Source organism: Protomyctophum parallelum (assembly GCF_964188405.1).
Source record: "Protomyctophum parallelum genome assembly, chromosome: 10".
In the NCBI taxonomy this organism is placed as follows: domain Eukaryota; kingdom Metazoa; phylum Chordata; class Actinopteri; order Myctophiformes; family Myctophidae; genus Protomyctophum; species Protomyctophum parallelum.
In genome coordinates, this window is record NC_139704.1 from 12,556,939 (window position 1) to 12,575,208 (window position 18,270).

Genomic DNA, 18,270 nt, shown 5'->3' on the forward strand with positions numbered 1-18,270 from the left:
TTGTTGTTGTTGTTTCCCCACTTTGCTTCAGTGCTCTCATTGGCTGGGTTTTCCCAAAGGTGATTTAACTATTGTTCTGGCTGTCCGGATTGTCATTTGGCGTTATATGACATGATAAAGGATACTCGAGGTATTTCATTCACTCTTGTTCTATATTCAAAATCACACTTTTCGCACATAAATTAGTGTGAATATAGAATGTAGTCCTGGTACTACAAGTGGAATTTATCTAGTGCAACAAGACTTGATAGGACACCAATATTTATGTAACAGGAGATTTTATTTTCTGCAGCCGTTGGGATTTGCAGGAATTATATTATATTATACAAGTTATTTTTAAACTTATTTAAACCAAAAGGACAAATGTGATCTTTGTGGAACAGTATTTAGATCCTTAGCTTTTCGACTGTGGATTAAGGCTAGAGTCCCCAACAGTGTGGAACACAGACCTGCAGTCAAGCAAGCACACCTCCACCACACCGGGACTTCCCCATCCCTCCTTCGCCAATCAGCACACGCACACCCTCTAATCACAAGCCTTCATCTTTACCAACTGGAGAGAGAAAGAAAACAAATAGAGAAAGAGAGAAAAAAAGAGGGAATGGACGTCAGGCTGACTCTGCACCGCAACTTTCCTCCATCTTCACGCCCTCCATCCCAGAGAGAGAAAAAGAAAGCACTCCTCCTCACCACCACACAGCTGCTACTTCAACATGCCCAGGACAGTACAACGCAGCCTCTATCTGAAGGACCTTTGTCTACTTTGTATGCTTTTATTTCTTTACCTGAGGCCTTGTCTTTCTGACTTGCCATATTCACATTGTTTCCATTTTGCTCTGAAGCGTGGTTCATACTTGGTTTATCAAAAATAGAAGGTCTACAAGCTCAAACACGCAACACGTTGTGAGATATTTTAACTCAGGCTTTACCGGGTGGGACACCTCACCCCATCTTGTAACCCTAAATTGTAACGTAGTGTGATATTAGAGCAAAATGGATGCCATTTGAATACGGTCAATAAAGGCTCTTCTTGTCTCTTATTCTATTTGGCTACAGTAGAGTAAGACATGTGCACAGATAGTATCTGAAAGAGACCTCTTTTCACCCTATCTCATCAAGCACCAAGATGTGATGACTGGTGTGCATAAAAACAATACATTTAGCTTCTCAGATTTCTGGATTAATGACCTTCCGATGGGACTCAATAAAGCTATCTCAAAGGTCATTGGTAAACAAGGGCATCTTTCCCTCCCCTCAAAATCTTCAAGGAACAAAATATATCTGTGCACAGTCCTAGATACATTAGACTATTTTATAGGTGACATTACAGTATGCATTTTATGCAGTGTAATTTTATGTTAAAAGCCTATAGAATGTAATGAATCCCAGTAATTAAAGTGTTTCTTACTGTCCTGGTTTCACTTTAGTTGAACAAAATTGAAAAGGGGTCCGACTCCAACTCCAACTAATGCCAACGTTTTTGGGATTATTGTCCTTGACTGTTTGTATTATAGGCACACTGCGTGGACAAAGAGAGCAAGACAAACCCCCTTTGGAGAATTCCAGCCTGTCAATGACTTGCACCACACTGGGTCCTTCGACATTGTAATTCACGTGATAAAACTCCATGGTGTCCACCACTAACCGTAAGAGATTTTTAATATAGTCACTTGAACTCCCAGCAGAAGGACAATTTGGGAATGAGTGAGGGTAGCTGCCTATATATATATATATATTTTTTTTTTAACTGCGCTTAGTTTTTACACCACAGAACTATTCTTACTATACGAATTTCAGCCCTAAAAATAAATAAATATATATATATATATATACCAAAGATAGACAATTCTACACCTCACCATACAGTACATGGTCAGATTACGCAAACTTTCTAGGAAGAAAAAGGCAGACATGGTGCCATGCCATCTTATAATGAGCATGAGTGAGGTACAATTATATGAAGATGAGGTTGAAAATGTGTGTAATGCTCCTTGCTTGTTGGATTTCAGCAAAACAAACCTGTTTGTGTACCACATCACACAGTAAGGCTGTCCCCGAACATTCGGGGTTCGTTCGTTAGGGTTGGCACTCGAATCTTAATTAATGGGCTTGAACCATGATTTTACTGAGCAAAATATATTATCTACTTGTAATGTTGAAGGACCTTTTGTTACGTCATACAGTATGCAGCTGCTTTTCTAGTTCAAATTTGTATTCTCCAAAGTCGGCTCTCTTTGTCCGCTGTGCCCCACCACGTGTAAAACACAACTCTTGCAGTATGCCATGTTTTTAACATAGGGACTCTAACTAAAGCCCATTTCTGTATTTAATTTAAATTTTAAATCAAGATGTGATAGTGATAACATCTATGATTATGACAATGATGTAATGCAGGTTGCTGAGGGAGAAAAGACCTTGCAGTCTGACGTTCAGAGTCTCACGTGTACAGGTACTGTCTCTTTTATTTTTGTTGTTGAACACATTTCCCGTCTCCTATACTTGACTGTTACAAAATAAAATCTAATTTGATGTATTTTATTTTATTCTTGACTTTTTACAGACACCTTTGTTATTACCATACATTAAACAGATTGTGGTCTGCATTTCATTGACTAATACAGTAGTTATTTACGGGGTACATACGTTGGTTAGACATACCAACAGTCATTAGTCAGACAAACCCGCGCTGTGGGTTAAAATGACCCGTGGCTCCCGACATGCGTGGCGAGTTAAAACGAATCCGTGCTGCGGGTAAAAAAATCACCTGTGGCTTCCTGTGAGGTTAGGTTAGGGTTTGGGGATGGTGTCTGACTCATGGTGTGTCTGACTGTTGGTATATCTAACTAAACGCATGCTCCCGTTATTTACAACTCGTTGTGTATATATATGTATGTACATCAACAACTTTGAATGTGTGATGGTAATCAATTAACAGGGCGCAAACGGTGAGACGTTGATTTCTTGTATGAATGAAGTTAAATGTTTTTGAACCTTACTCATTTCACTATAGAGCCCAATTGAGTGTGAATCTTTCAGGGTATCATTACACCACATTTACCATGTAATGTTTTGACTGCTACATGTACTGTATGTGTAAGAACACAACTACTGTATCATCTTCCTATAGGTTGTGTAATGTATGTTCTGTTTTTGTACTGTGCCAAGAGAACCCAACATGCTGTAAATTGACAACACCGCCACATTGAGAAAACGCATGCAACATGACAACACCACCACATTGAGAAAACACATCTGGTAGACACAGCCTTTGCCAACGCTTGTGTGTAGTGTTACACGTACAGTACCAAAACTGTTAACAATTTCAATACTTATATACAGTTGGAACAAAATATTTATGAAGAAATGGAATGTGTAGAATAGTGTCTTTTTTTCTAATTTAATTCTGGATACCAACTAACTAACCACTTATAATGCTTCAAGATGTTTAATATAATGGTCGGACTGCTCAGCTCTTACTCAAGTCTTTCTCTCAGCTCTGACACAGATGACAATGTGTCTCTCTTCCCCTCTCTATCCGAGTAAACAAAGATGGCCTATGGGTATTGGGTACTTTCGGGTAAGACGAGGCCAAAAGCCCAAAGGCCAAAGATGCTTTTTTCTGTGCCCTTACAAGTTACGCTGTCCTTGCTTTGGCTGGGTGGAAGTGACATATGTTTACCTGCTTCTTGCCTTGCTGTTTTCATCACGTAGCTAGTTGGCTAACCTGCTAACATTAGCTTACGAACATCATTGTCAAGTAGGCCTACAGTATGTGCAATTCAGAAACTGGTGATAACATATTCTGTCCCCCATGTCTTGCCAACACCAGTGGTGGACAAAGTACTCAATACCACAATGTAGAAATACTCCTATATGCAAAATTTACTTGAGTAAAAGTAATGGCATCAAAATGTATTTAAGTACCAAAAGTATTCTCATGCCAATGCAATCTGTATGGCATGCACAGACGTAGACTTTTCAGCTATAGGCTAACCGTATTGATAGGTTGCTGATAGGCCGGCTTATTATTATTGTGAATGTGTATTGGAGCAGGAATTATGGTTATAATGAGAAAATATGTCTGTGGAAATAACAAGCTCCAAGCCTTTGGCACAACAGCCCCATCTGCTGGAGGGGCCGTGCCTCCAGCATTGTCTCTTTTTTTCTTCAGTCAAAGTGTAGTGATATCTGTGAATGTAGACCATACTTTTGAGGGCCCTGTACAGTCTAACTGTGTCTGTCTGTCTGTTTCAGACCGTCCGAAGGGCAAGCAGGCCATTTTAGGAGAACACCCATCATCATACAATGACAACGGCTATGGTAAGATAAAGATAGACACACGCACACACAGCACATCAGGAGCAATTAGGGGTTCAGAGTCTTGCTCAAGGACACTTTGACACTAAGGGCCGATTCATACTCTTATTTTACCGCTGTTTCGGCGCTGTAGTGCCGAAATGATTTCGGCTCGTCAGAAATTTTCAGTAGCACCGAAGAGCCGACTTTAGGACGGTACCCGCCCCCCGAACCTCAAATGATGTCACATTGTAGGCTCTACAGAGCCAAACCGACTTTTATTCGGCCCTAACTCTGGGGGAGCCCGGGTTCGAACTGGCAACCTTGCGGTTACCATCCAGCCACTCTACCCCTGAGCCACCGCCACTAGTTCCCAGAACTTCACACTGAACAATTCATTAATTTATAGGCTCTTAGATGACACACACACACACACACACACACACACACACACACACAGGTACAGATCATATTCCTTACAGCCCTTACCACTTAAGCCTACTGTATACTGTATGCTTAGTTGACCAGGCTCCCCAAGGCTCTATATTTTCTATGCTCCTTTTTTGACTCTGCACACCAATATAATCCTGTTATTGGTCACTACCGGTGGAAAGTGGACTGACTCGATAATCAAATGGCAGGTGTGAGGAATTTGCCAATTCAATCGGTTGCCATTGATATCAGCAGTTGGTACGAAAAACAAGTCCATGGTTATGATCCATAATGTATGAATGATGGATAAGGTGTCAGGACAGCTAGGCCTATTCATCATGGACTATAAATTATGGACTTGGACTGTTCAAAATTGTGGCTCATTTGGGCCACGGCCAGAGCCTTTTCTGGAGGTTCTGGACAACCGATTATCCGACCAACTCAACCCGGGCTTTTTCAGTGTGCTTCAGTGACAAAATGCGCGACAGTTGCGTGTTCTTATCGCCTACCTAGTATGTTGGTCAATCAATCTCAAATAGTACATGGGCATTGAGCATTGGCAGGGACTGTTTAAGCTTAATTTTAATTTATAAGGTGTTTATTATCATTTTTGGCCATGGGTTATGAGCTCTCTTGTCACTCTGCATTATTTTATATATTTTCATGTGTTCTTGAATGCAAAGACACACTCACATTCATGTATATTGCTTATGATCGGAACCCATAACATAAGCATTCTTTTGTGCTCTCAGTAAATGACTTGGAGAGGATATTATGTTCACAAGTACATGCCATTGATTTAAGGGTGTCAAAGAACAGAGTGAGAGAATGAGGAATAAGGGTGCGGGTGGTTGCATGTGCATGAGCTGACTGAAGCCTGAAAGCACTACAAACATTAGGGTGGCTCAAGGGTAGAGTGGCCGGATGGAAACCGCAAGGCTGCCAGCTCCTCAGAGTTGGTGTCAAAGTGTCCTTGAGCAAGACTCGGAACCCCAAATTGCTCCCGATGTGCAGGTTGGTGCCTTGCATGGTTTCCTCCACCAACAGTGTGTGAAGAATACTGGACTACTCGCCCCGGTGCTTGCCCGTTTTTCCTCCCGGAATTTTCCCCAGTGAGGGGGATAACTTTGTAATATGTTATTGGCTGTTTGTATTCTTTTTGGAAAAATATAAAAAGATACTCCTGTGGAAATTCTATATTATTTGACTTATATTGAACCTATAAACAATTTAGTATATGTAAGGTTTTGCCCCCTCAAATGGTACCTCGTCAGATAATCCCCACATATCCTACAACAACTTCTGTGAACAGACTTCACTGTAGTAGCTTTTCATAAATTATATTTGTACTTAGGCTGTTCTGCTGTCATGAAAGTTTATAGTTAGAGAAATTCAAAGTCCAGCCGTCTGCTGTCCAGCCTCTCCCACCCCTCACTGGGGAAAATTCTGGGAGGAAAACAGAAACGGGGCGAGTAGTCTTGTTACCTGTGTGAATGGGTGAATTTAATGCATTTAATGCACAATTCTATGTAAAGCACCTTGGATAAAGTTTTCAAATCACTGTAGACTTTCTTTTAAGATACTTGCATAACAATGTTGCCCATAACTTAATTAGACAATATTTGGAGGAATATTGTGCAGTAGCCTTTGTGCAGTAGCTATTGGCTTTTTATGAGGGAAAACTATGATACTAGTGAAATACAGTAAAAGCATACATACTTGTACCGTGTTTATTTTCAATGTATGAATAAAGACTGACTGTTATTGAAAAGCAATCAAGTTTAGGTTAAATACTAGAACACAGTATTTTTCACAGGGTGAAAAAAAAAGAAGTTCACCTAGGCCAGGGGTTCCCAAACTGGTGCATGCATCCCTTGTGGTGCACGAACGCCCTCTAGGGGGTGCGTGACACAAAAGGAAATGACGGTTTTATGGTTATTTCGCACAAACTGCTAAATCCGGTAAACGACTAATGTATACAGAGCAGCTGCAGTGACATCATATTAAAAATGTATAATTTTCGGCCAAATGCAACGAGACTTGGCGTTGGGGGGTGCGTCAGTTAGGTCAGGAGGTAACAGGGGGTGCACGCCGCTGACCTAGGCGTTTCTGCATTTCTCTCAGGCTCACCATGCCCCCTGCTGCCCCTGCCAGGTAACAGCAGCGGCTACAAACCCAACAGCACCGGTTACAACCCCAGCACTGGCGGCGGTTACAACCCCAACAACAGCAGCGGCGGTTACAACCAGGATGTGGTGTCCTACCCTCTACCCCAATCATCCTCTTCCAGCTATTCTGGCCACGCTCCCAGTTCTGTTGCTATGGTGAGCGGACTCCACTCGTCCAAGATGAACTGCACGCGGATCTTCAACCTCTTCTGCCTGTATGGCAACATTGAAAAGGTGAGTGGATGATGGGTTTCCTGCCCCTGCTGTAATAAAACTGCACCTTTAAAGCATCTTTATATAGTATTTGCATAATGTCACTGGGAATTATATTATATGAATAAAAAAAAGCAACAATGTCCTGTTCCACATTCTGTGTGACATGCTATAGGTGAAGTTCATGAAGAGTGTCCCTGGGACAGCGCTGGTGGAGATGGGAGATGAATACGCTGTGGACCGTGCCATCACACACCTCAACAGCATCAAGCTGTTTGGGAAGAGGCTCAATGTATGGTGAGGAGAAATCAACACCCATAAGGGTCCATTGCTACACACACACACACACACACACCTCTTAATTAGAACTTGTCCTCCAGTGTGTCTAAGCAGCACGCAGTGATTCCTAGCCAGGTCTTTGAGCTGGAGGACGGTAGCAGCAGTTACAAGGACTTTGCGATGACCAGGAACAATCGCTTCAGCAGCGTCGGCCAGGCGTCCAAGAACATCATCCAGCCTCCGTCTGCTGTGCTGCACTACTACAATGTACCGCCCTGCGTCTCGCAGGATCACCTGCTGGGAGTAAGTTCACAGCTATCCTCCTAAACGTTTGTGATTTAAAAAAAACATAATATACTTCTATCAATATAAGTTATTGTGGCGTTTAGAAGCTGCAAAAGCATTTTTAAGTATCCATAAACGATAAACCTTTTTTTTCCCTAATTGCTAATTCCCATTTTAGTCTCTTTGCACCTTCATTACTGGATGAACGTGTATTATAGATTGTACTTTAAGGGTGCAAAGGTTATTCGGACCAATCAATATAATTATACAAAAATAATACATTTGAATGAAATGATCGATTTTGGGAGAGTCAAAATGTTCTTTCCTTAGCTTGCTTAAATTCAAAAATAGCCAATCTACTTACTCTTAGATCAGCTATTTTTGTAAGACAATGTTGTACAACAAAGTATAAAACAGCAATAATCACATTAATTGATTTAGTTGAAAACATATTCAATTAATTCATAATAGAATAATCACTATGAAAATATTCAATCGATGCAGCCCTAACAGAGTGATTATCTGATGTTTTACAGCTCTGTTCTGAGCATGATGTGCCCTGCTTTGACAAGTTCAAGATGTTTGATGCAAAGCGTAAGTTGTCTTTCTTCAGTTCAATTAAATTGTATTATAGTGTTGTTTCAAGACACTTTACAGTACACTTTGAGCAGAGACTTTACATCGCCCACCCCACACTGAACAAGCATTGTTTTGTAATTGTAGCAGGGAAACCCCCCTCTTTAACAGGAAGAAACCTGTTAAAGAGGCTCTAGAGTCGAACCCGCGGCACGCTGTCTGGCTGGCTTGGCTGAGCTAACCGTCCGGGCCAAAGTGTAGAGTTGACTGTTAAACATACCTGTCACTCTTCATTATTGTTCCTTCCTCTTCTCCCATCATCTCTGTCTGTTTTCTGCAGCCGCCTCGAAGACTATCTCTGGCTTGTTGGAGTTTGACAACAAGACTCAGGCAGTGGAGGTACTGACGGTCCTAAACCACTACCAGATCAGAATCCCCAGTAAGTGTGTTTTACTTTTACTGCATCACCTCTTTTTGACCTACCAGGTAATCAGACTGGGCTATTGAGGTAATCGATTGAGTTGATCAAAAACAACAATTTTTGACCACTATTTTTTGATGTGCATAAAACATGTCTCCCCAGGTAGTCTGAATTTAGAGTGTCACCTGTATTATTCATATTATTAATCTTTTATTATTATATTTGTATTATTCTATAAACCACTTAAGCCCTATATAATGTACTTCCTCATATGAGAAATAGTGAAATAGATCACATTTCGTAGACGTTTTGCACAAGTTGGAGTCTGGAGATGGTCTTTTTGCTCAGCCATGAGTTGCAGTAATCTAGGAGTGAGGAAAAGAAGGCATGAGTTACACTTTCAAGGTCTGCATGATAAGACCTGGGCCTCTTTTACACGGCGACCATCTCCAGATAAAACGTCATAGCCCCGTTGCGTTCTCTTTTTTTTTTAGGCTTTACACGAGAACGCACACTTTATGAAAACGCTAAAGTAACGCTAGGTGGCGGTAACGGGCTGCCAAATAGACGAGTCACCCACGTACAAGAAGATGAACCCCTTCACACAACCCAGAGCATGCAGGCAGAGCGTGCCACGGGATGGTTATATATTTTATAATACATTAGGCTACATAAACGCTGCTGCCGCGGCTGCCGCCTATCACAAGGCTTTTTATTTACATCATGGTTTTACATTCACCATCGCTGATGAGCAGCGCTTTGTAGGCGAGGAGGGAGGCTTGTTCAGGAACTCCATTATATCATATACAGTATATCTATGTATGGCTCGGCATTAATGTAATAAACATATGCGCTGTGAGCCAACGTGAGCCATGATGTCATAAGTTTTGCGGATTCACCGTTGTGCCTGTTTACACGGAGAAGGGATAAAACGGCGTTCTCAAAGATTTCCACTCTGGGAGGTGGTTTCACTTTGTTGCGTTTTCACCTCCTGAAAACACCGTTCTCGTCTAAATGGACCACTGTATGTCATTGTGTAATTAAGTGAACGTTTCGTGAAGATTCTTGTAAACCATGTTTTTTCTGTTCTATGGACCCTAAAGGACACAAAAAAAACGGTTTACATTTTTTTCCCCCGCCCTAACAATATTTTATCACCATGGCAATACATGGCAATGTGTAGCAATATTTCGTGTCTGTCTGTATTTCTGTCGACATCATATCTCCAAATCTGCCAGGCCGATTTACACCAAATGTGGTCCAGGAGTGTATGATGTGCTCTGGAAGACCCCTTAAAAATGTCACCACGATCGGCCCATAGGTGGCGCTACAGCACCAAATTCAAAACGAAAATTCATGATTATTCACAAACTACTTGTCCAATTTCAATGACATTGGCTAGGTTGTTGTACCATGGGCTGAAGCACAAGCCCAGAAAGTTTGACCACAATCCACCAATAGGTGGCGCTACAACAACAGATTCAATATGCAATTTCACAAGGTGCTACCTGACCAATTTTCCACAAAAACCTTGAATAATCAGTAACGGACAGTTTTATTTCAAATCAAAGGGTTTATTTATGAACGTGTCATGCTCAACTGTACAAAGAATCACTGTAGGTATCATCGTCATCACTCTCAGCATCATCTTTTGTATGATTATCACATGAACCCTCAGCAGTCTCACATTTGCAGAGCTCTGTGAATGGAAGGTTATTAAGTTTGCAAGAACAGCGGCCGCTACACTTGCTGGCAACACATGCACACTTGACGAGTTCAACAACGGCCTCTGGTGCAGGTGGAACCTTTGAGACTACAGGGACACACCTTCCATCATCTTGTTGCTTCCATCCTAAAGAAAGTGGATCTAAAACCTGTGGCTCAGCAACGATGTCTTGTGCCCATACATTGGCTTGCCAATGTGCTCGCAGAATGTGTTCGACGATGGACCCTTGCGTTGGATCCATCATGGCCCATAGCACTTACCCTAACCCCTTAGATAGCATTTCTGTTGGCTTAGATAGCATTTGACACAGACTTATAGCATGTTATGTAGACAGCACTATAATTGTATTGTATATAGTCATAGCACGCCATAGTACATATGTATAGCATAGTAGTAAATATGTATAGTTTATATGTATAGTGTATGTATAGTTTCATTATATAGATATTCCACTGTTACTTTCTTAGCTTACGCATGTTTCATGATAAATGCTTTTATGTGATGTATTCCCATGCTTTTGTTCTTGCTTAAATGTAAGTCGCTCTGGATTAAGAGCGTCTGCTAAATGCCTAAATTGTAAATTGTAAATTGTTGGACATATCTTTTCAACACCCTGATTGCCCTTGAGCTGTTTAAACATGTGCCACCGAAGTACTTCAGCTGATTCAAACCCAGGTTTGAAGAGCTGACACACAAACTTTTCACAACCGGCTAACACGTCCAAGGATGGATGAGGGCCAACACCAAGTTCAGCAAGTGCATGGAGAACATCATCACCAGTCTTCATGAACGATTTGAAGCAGGAAGATTTACCTTTTCCTCGGATGTGACCAGTGGTATCGCAACCAGTGAGCGTGTGGAATCCTGGCAATGCGGCTGCTCGTTTGGGGCCAATGGCCGTGTAGATTGGTCTGAGTTTTATCGTCCGTCTTTGATCTCCTGTGCCCATGATGATTGCACTCTCTGGTTGAAGGTCTGGTACCCTTCGAAGGGCAAGTACCAAAACATCAGTGTCACATGAGTATATATGTGGCATTTTACCTAAACGACTCACTGCTGCGGCATACATAACCAGTAACGTATATCCGCCTCTTCTTGTGTACTTCAATTCAATTCAATTTTATTATAGTGTCAAATCACAACGAGTTGTCTCAAGACACTTTACAACCAACAAAGATCCATTTTACTTTACAACTATCACATTTTTGTGTTTGTGGACATGACACCCTTGTGTGTGTGTTGTGATTGGTAGCTTGCAAAGATCAACAGCTTTTTGTGCAAGGTAGAGGACGAGGTTGGCCTTGGTTTCCTTGCTTCCGAGGAAAGCCTTGAAGTCTTTGACTGGTGTGTTATCCTCTATTTGTTTCTTGTGCTCTTCCTGCTGTACGGAGATGTCTTGTTCTGTCCTTCATGGAGTTTGTCACTGTATAGTTGTCAAATAGCAAGTATAGATCTGTGTAGCCTTGCGCCTTTATGTCAACACTCCGAGTGAAACATTCTGCAAGATCTCTGCAACATTTTATTTCACCTTTCCGAACAACCATCTCCTGCACGACAGCCATGCCGTCAATCAAGATACTGGTCAACACTTCTGCAGATGGGCTACTCTGCATGTCTATGGATTCTTCATTAGATTCCATCTCTGAAACCACTCCTTCCAATTCATGGATGAGGGCAGACTTGGCTGTAGTCTGCAACAGAGAACCATCAGACTTAATTAAGCTGGCATTGTGATCAGCAAATGTGTGTGTTCCCACAATGTTCTGCAGGTCCAGTTCTCTTGAGGACTTGGCAACGAGAAGCAAGCGAACAAACAAGGAGTTTGTTGCTTTCAAGCTGACTATTTCAGATGATGCCTTAAGCTTGATAGTTTTGCATCCATCTTTCCAGGTCAGATACTTCAGCTTCGTCATTTTGTCCCACATGTTCTTTTCCCCTCTGACCCTCTCATTCACAAAAGTTTCAAGTGCTCTGTTCCCTCGTAACCCAATGTCCAAGACATGGCTCTGCACTGCTGTTGTCATTATTTGTTTGGAAACAAAGTTGACTAACTTATTTTCAACTTCATCATCGTTTTCTGGAGGACAGAAGGGGTTTGCGCTGGTCAACACATCCTTGAGTTGTTTCACAGATTTCTCCTGTCGTGCATTTCTAGTTGCTGAGTGTTGGTGATGCTTCTTTGGGTTGGCATCAGCTATGTTAAGTAGGCGCTCAGTTTCACCAGCCAGTCTTGCTAGTACTGGGGTACTCAGACAGTATTTCAGCAGACCCTGAGGATCAGTGGTTAAGCCAGAAATGGCACCTTCTTCTTTATGAATCTTGTTCATAACCAGATTAACACACCCAAGCATGGTGAAGCTTTAAGTTATTGTTGATTATATAAATAAATATTGCTTTGTGCACTTTTAAAAGCAGTGTCTTCATCCTTTGTTTAATTTCATGAAAATCATTCTGGTAATTTTTGAAGCTCATGCATTTACTTCTTAAATGGGTTACTGGAGCCTGGAGCGCCATCTATGGGTGTATTATGATCACATTTGCATGGATTGTGCAGAAGCCCTTGGTGCATGAACCCAGTAATTTTCATTGAAATTGGACAAGTAGTTTGTGAATAGTCATAAATTTGCCTTTTGAATTTGTTGCTATAGCGCCACCTATGGGCCGATCGTGGTGATCTTTTTTGGGGGTCTTCTACAGCACATCATACACTCCTGGACCAAATTTGTAAATCGGCCTGGCAGATTTGGAGATATGATGTAGACAGAAATACAGACAGACACGAAATATTGCTACACATTGCCATGTATTGCCATGGTGATAAAATATTGTTAGGGTGGGGGAAAAAAATGTAAACCGTTTTTTTTGTGTCCTCTAGGGTCCATAGAACAGAAAAAACATGGTTTACAAGAATCTTCACGAAACGTTCACTTAACTGGATTCTGCTACATAACTACATACACTAACTAGTCCTGCAACAAACAGTCAAAAAGTGCTTTAGTTTTCGAGATACCCCTACCGGAGTTAGGACCAAACACAACATAGTTTTTCCTCATCTCTAAGGCCTCCCATACATGAAATGGATTCTTGTATAAAAATATTTTACTGCAAAAGTGGTGAAATTGTTATTTAAAGTTATACACCTCAAACTAAAAATAAAGCCTGTCCGTCTGGTGGTTGAGGCACTTAAAGGCATGTAGATTCACAATGGAAGCTCTGAGAGGTTCAAAACTTGGCATACTTGAAGCCAGAACATACCTCTACATTCAAGAAAAGACTGAATGTCAATATCTGAATGTCAATATGAGATATAGTCATTTGAACACATACTTACAGTAGGCGGAATTGTACATCTATGTAGATGTCTTCTCTACTTTGTAGTGACTCTGGAATGGATTGTCATAGCAACACATATGATGGCTTGTAGGAAAGGTGAGGTTCTACTGAATCCAGCAATACCAATTGTGTAAATGTAGCTTGCATAATCGTGGAGTTATGGCACAAAACATATATGGTGTCCCAAACGGGGGGAAATAAAACTAATGAAATCTACAGTATCACATTAGTTTTATTTTTACTTCACTTATCAAGGGTGGGAAAACATAAACAAATCACTTGAGTAGAAGTCCCTAAAATGTATGAAATGTCTCAAACTTGAGAAATGAGAAATTGTGAACAAATAGATGCCGCTTCAATAGAGAAATATGCAAGCCTAGATTGGAACTACTAACTATTATTATGTTGCAGCACATGACCTGGATGTTCCCTCATCAAGCTCAAATCTCAATATTATCCTCATAAATATAAATAATCAAGTTATTCATTTCTGTTATTTGAGTTATTTGGTTACAGTCAATTTATACTACAGTATTTGGCTCCACCTATATGCATCTTATGTGATCTTATAATGTGAAGTGTATCGGAAATCGGGGCCGATCATGACATTTTTAAATGATCAGATCAGGAGCACAAAAATGTGATTGGGACATCCCTAGTATCAATATGATAGCCATATCATGATATTAGACTGTATATTGTCCTTGATTTGGGATATTGTACTATTGTGATATTGGAGGAGTTGCATAAAAATATAATTTTCAGATGGGGAAAAATCGGTATCGGCAGATACTCAAAATTAAAATGATCTTACTAAATGTTGCTCAACAGAGAGATGATGATGTTCATAAGACCGTGGCTCTATATACAGACAATATGCTGCAGTAATGAGCAAGTTGCAAATGTTGAGTGAGAGCATGCCTGCACCAGTCTCATCAAGAAGACTGAATAGGGTTGATACAACATTGTTTAACATACAAAGATATTTTTCATTTGTGTGAAGGCCAGTACAAGACCAGAACATCTGACAGCCATTATGGCTGGTACTGGTATGTGTACCAGAGACTTATGGTCCTTCATGCAGCATCAGAAAGGTTGATGAAGTTGTACATCATCTGCTCCTCTCGTACCCAGATCTCTTTGTGTATGATGACAAATATACAATAATACTGGTAATATGCTGGGGCGGCAGTGCCTCAGGGATAGAGTGGCCAATAGAGCGGCTGGATGGAGAACCGTGAGGTTCGCAAGACAAATTTCAGTGTGAACTAAAAATATACCGTTAGTACTATATCATACCATATTCTCAGTTCGATCCAGGGCTCCCCCAGAGTTAGACTCTGAACCCCTAATTGATCCCGATGTGCAGGTCGGTGCCTTGTATGGTTTCCTCTGCCATCGGTGTGTGACTGAATGTGTGAATGTAATGCACAATCTATGTAAAGTGCTTTGGATAAAAGCTCTATATACTGTAAATGCACCAATTTCCATTTACGGTATATAAACTCCTTGACTGTTATGATGACATACTGAAGACACTGACTCTGAGGAAGAAGATGATATTGTCTAAATACAAACCCTGGAAACATACAGCATTATAATTTGTAGAACATGGAAAGTCTGATGTTGCATGCTCTAAAAGTGTGCCCATGGGAAATGGGCACAATGAGAGAAGATGCAAATATCCAAGAAAATCCAGAACTACTACATAGACCTGCAGATATATCGATGAAGAAAACCATGGACCAGTGTCTTCAGTATGTCATAACTCTTATTTATTGAAAGTGATGACTTGTCATCACTTTCATTTATTTAAAGAAAGATGTTAACTATTTCAGTGAGATTAATAAAAGCTTTGACATAGATACTGGTCTGCTGTTCTAATTCTTTGTTTTATAGCTGCTATATTTCGTTTAGATATTTAGTGTTTTAGGTAGCATTTATGATATTTGTCATCATATGCAAAGAGATCTGGGTACGAGAGCAGCCGATGTACAACTTCATCAATCTTTCTGATGCTGCATGTGAAGGCCCTGTCTCTGGTACTCTGACCAGTGACCATGTGAAGGCCCTGTCTCTGGTACTCTGACCAGTGACCATGTGAAGGCCCTGTCTCTGGTACTCTGACCAGTGACCATGTGAAGGCCCTGTCTCTGGTACTCTGACCAGTGACCATGTGAAGGCCCTGTCTCTGGTACTCTGACCAGTGACCATGTGAAGGCCCTGTCTCTGGTACTCTGACCAGTGACCATGTGAAGGCCCTGTCTCTGGTACTCTGACCAGTGACCATGTGAAGGCCCTGTCTCTGGTACTCTGACCAGTGACCATGTGAAGGCCCTGTCTCTGGTACTCTGACCAGTGACCATGTGAAGGCCCTGTCTCTGGTACTCTGACCAGTGACCATGTGAAGGCCCTGTCTCTGGTACTCTGACCAGTAGTCCTGGTTTTGTCTATGAACTGATTGCAACAAGACCGCGAGGACTTTTTTGTGCTATCCCTTTTGGACTAATTGTATGACTGTACTCTGTTGCTGTTTTTACATTTATGTCTAATAAACTATTAAATCCATCAATCAATCAATCAATTGTGCTGGTCTTCCCACAAATGAAACAATATATTTGTATGTTAAACAGTGTTGTATCCTATTCAACAATGTTGTACCCTGTTCAGTCTTCTTGACGAGACGGCATGCTCTCACTCTGGTCTTACTGGAGTAGTTTTCTCAACATGATACAGTATACTGTATGATGAGGAGAGGAGAGTATATTGAATTTGGGTTTGCCAGGGTTTTATGAACATCATCTCTCTGTTGAACAACAGTTAGTGTTGAAGGTCTTCTGCCGTGGGCTTTATACATTATGGGTCTTGTTTCGTGCCTTTTTCCAACTGTTTAGCAAAGATGATACAAAGATTTGGATCCAATATTCCATTTTGGTAAAAGTTTAAAGATACACTTCAGAATTTGTACAGTATCTATGTTGTGCATTGCGCGCACTATTTTTAGGCTATAGTATGTGCAGTAACCATATTACAAGTGATACTAATTAAGTCTATTTTCCATTCTGGTGAAACAGTGTCAGGGCAGGGTTCTGCTATTGTCAGTGTAGACTACTGGACAGGCAGTAGGCTCTGTTACACTAAAGATAACTAAATGCTAGGTCACTCTCCACTCCAGTCAGCTAAATAGCTACTTGATTTGACAAGGTTCATCTCATCTTTTCACATTCCAAAATATGTGAAATGATTTTACCTGTCATTTTATGAAGAAAGCCACATACTGTAGGCAATAAGATGCAGGTGGAGCCAAATACTGTAGTGTAGTATAACTTGACTGTAACCAAATAACTCAAATAACAGAAATGAACTAGAAAAAGTGCCCTTCTGGGCACAGGTCTCCACCAGGTTATCCACAGATCCGTGCAGTTAGAGGTAAAAACACTTTTGGGCCAGTTATAGCGCCACCTTGAGGCTGAGTTGAAATTGTTCATGTGGCATTTCGTCCTGGGCCTAGTGGGAATGTGCGTGCACAATTTCAGGGAAATCACGCGATGTGTTCATGATTTGCAGCATTTTGTTTGAAACTGAGCACTCCTGTGAACTTTGGAAGCCAATCTTAACCAATCAGGATGGAGTCTGAGAAATCTGAAAGACCCGTTTCGTTGAATGGCTCTAGAGAGACTGTGTACTAATTTGCGTGATGTTTGGACAAAATCTGTAGGTGTACTGTGAAAAAACTTGTTTTGCACAAAGCGGCCTCCTGGTGGCGCTATAACAGGCCGTTCTGGAAAGTTTGGGGCAGAGGTTCATGGTTGGCATCCAGGGAGTGTGTGTGCAAAATTTGGCATCGACCGGGTTAACGGTGGCTGAGATTAGCTGGTCACGGACGGACGGACGGACGGACGGACGGACACACGGACACACGGACACACGGACGGAGTGCAAAACATACTCTCCCCATGCCTTCGGCTGGTGGAGACAATAACTTGATTATTTATATTTATGAGGATAATATTGAGATTTGAGCTTGATGAGGGAACATCCAGGTCATGTGCTGCAACATAATAATAGTTAGTAGTTCCAATCTAGGCTTGCATATTTCTCTATTGAAGCGGCATCTATTTGTTCACAATTTCTCATTTCTCAAGTTTGAGACATTTCATACATTTTAGGGACTTCTACTCAAGTGATTTGTTTATGTTTTCCCACCCTTGATAAGTGAAGTAAAAATAAAACTAATGTGATACTGTAGATTTCATTAGTTTTATTTCCCCCCGTTTGGGACACCATATATGTTTTGTGCCATAACTCCACGATTATGCAAGCTACATTTACACAATTGGTATTGCTGGATTCAGTAGAACCTCACCTTTCCTACAAGCCATCATATGTGTTGCTATGACAATCCATTCCAGAGTCACTACAAAGTAGAGAAGACATCTACATAGATGTACAATTCCGCCTACTGTAAGTATGTGTTCAAATGACTATATCTCATATTGACATTCAGATATTGACATTCAGTCTTTTCTAGAATGTAGAGG

At 41.1% G+C, this 18,270-nt stretch overlaps 1 protein-coding gene across 2 annotated transcripts in view; it reads left to right on the forward strand.

The window, feature by feature from the left end:
• The window catches only part of hnrnpll (heterogeneous nuclear ribonucleoprotein L like), a 39,900-nt gene that overhangs the window by 17,396 nt on the left and 4,234 nt on the right, over nucleotides 1–18,270 (forward strand). Inside the window, exons 8-13 of one of the 2 annotated variants that reach the window (XM_083774742.1) lie at nucleotides 4,255–4,320; nucleotides 6,853–7,130; nucleotides 7,285–7,406; nucleotides 7,490–7,691; nucleotides 8,210–8,267; nucleotides 8,590–8,688. In XM_083774742.1, coding sequence (XP_083630868.1) covers nucleotides 4,255–4,320; nucleotides 6,853–7,130; nucleotides 7,285–7,406; nucleotides 7,490–7,691; nucleotides 8,210–8,267; nucleotides 8,590–8,688 — 825 coding nt within the window. The remainder of the gene's footprint in view (nucleotides 1–4,254; nucleotides 4,321–6,852; nucleotides 7,131–7,284; nucleotides 7,407–7,489; nucleotides 7,692–8,209; nucleotides 8,268–8,589; nucleotides 8,689–18,270) is intronic. The other variant, XM_083774743.1, reaches the window with a different exon arrangement.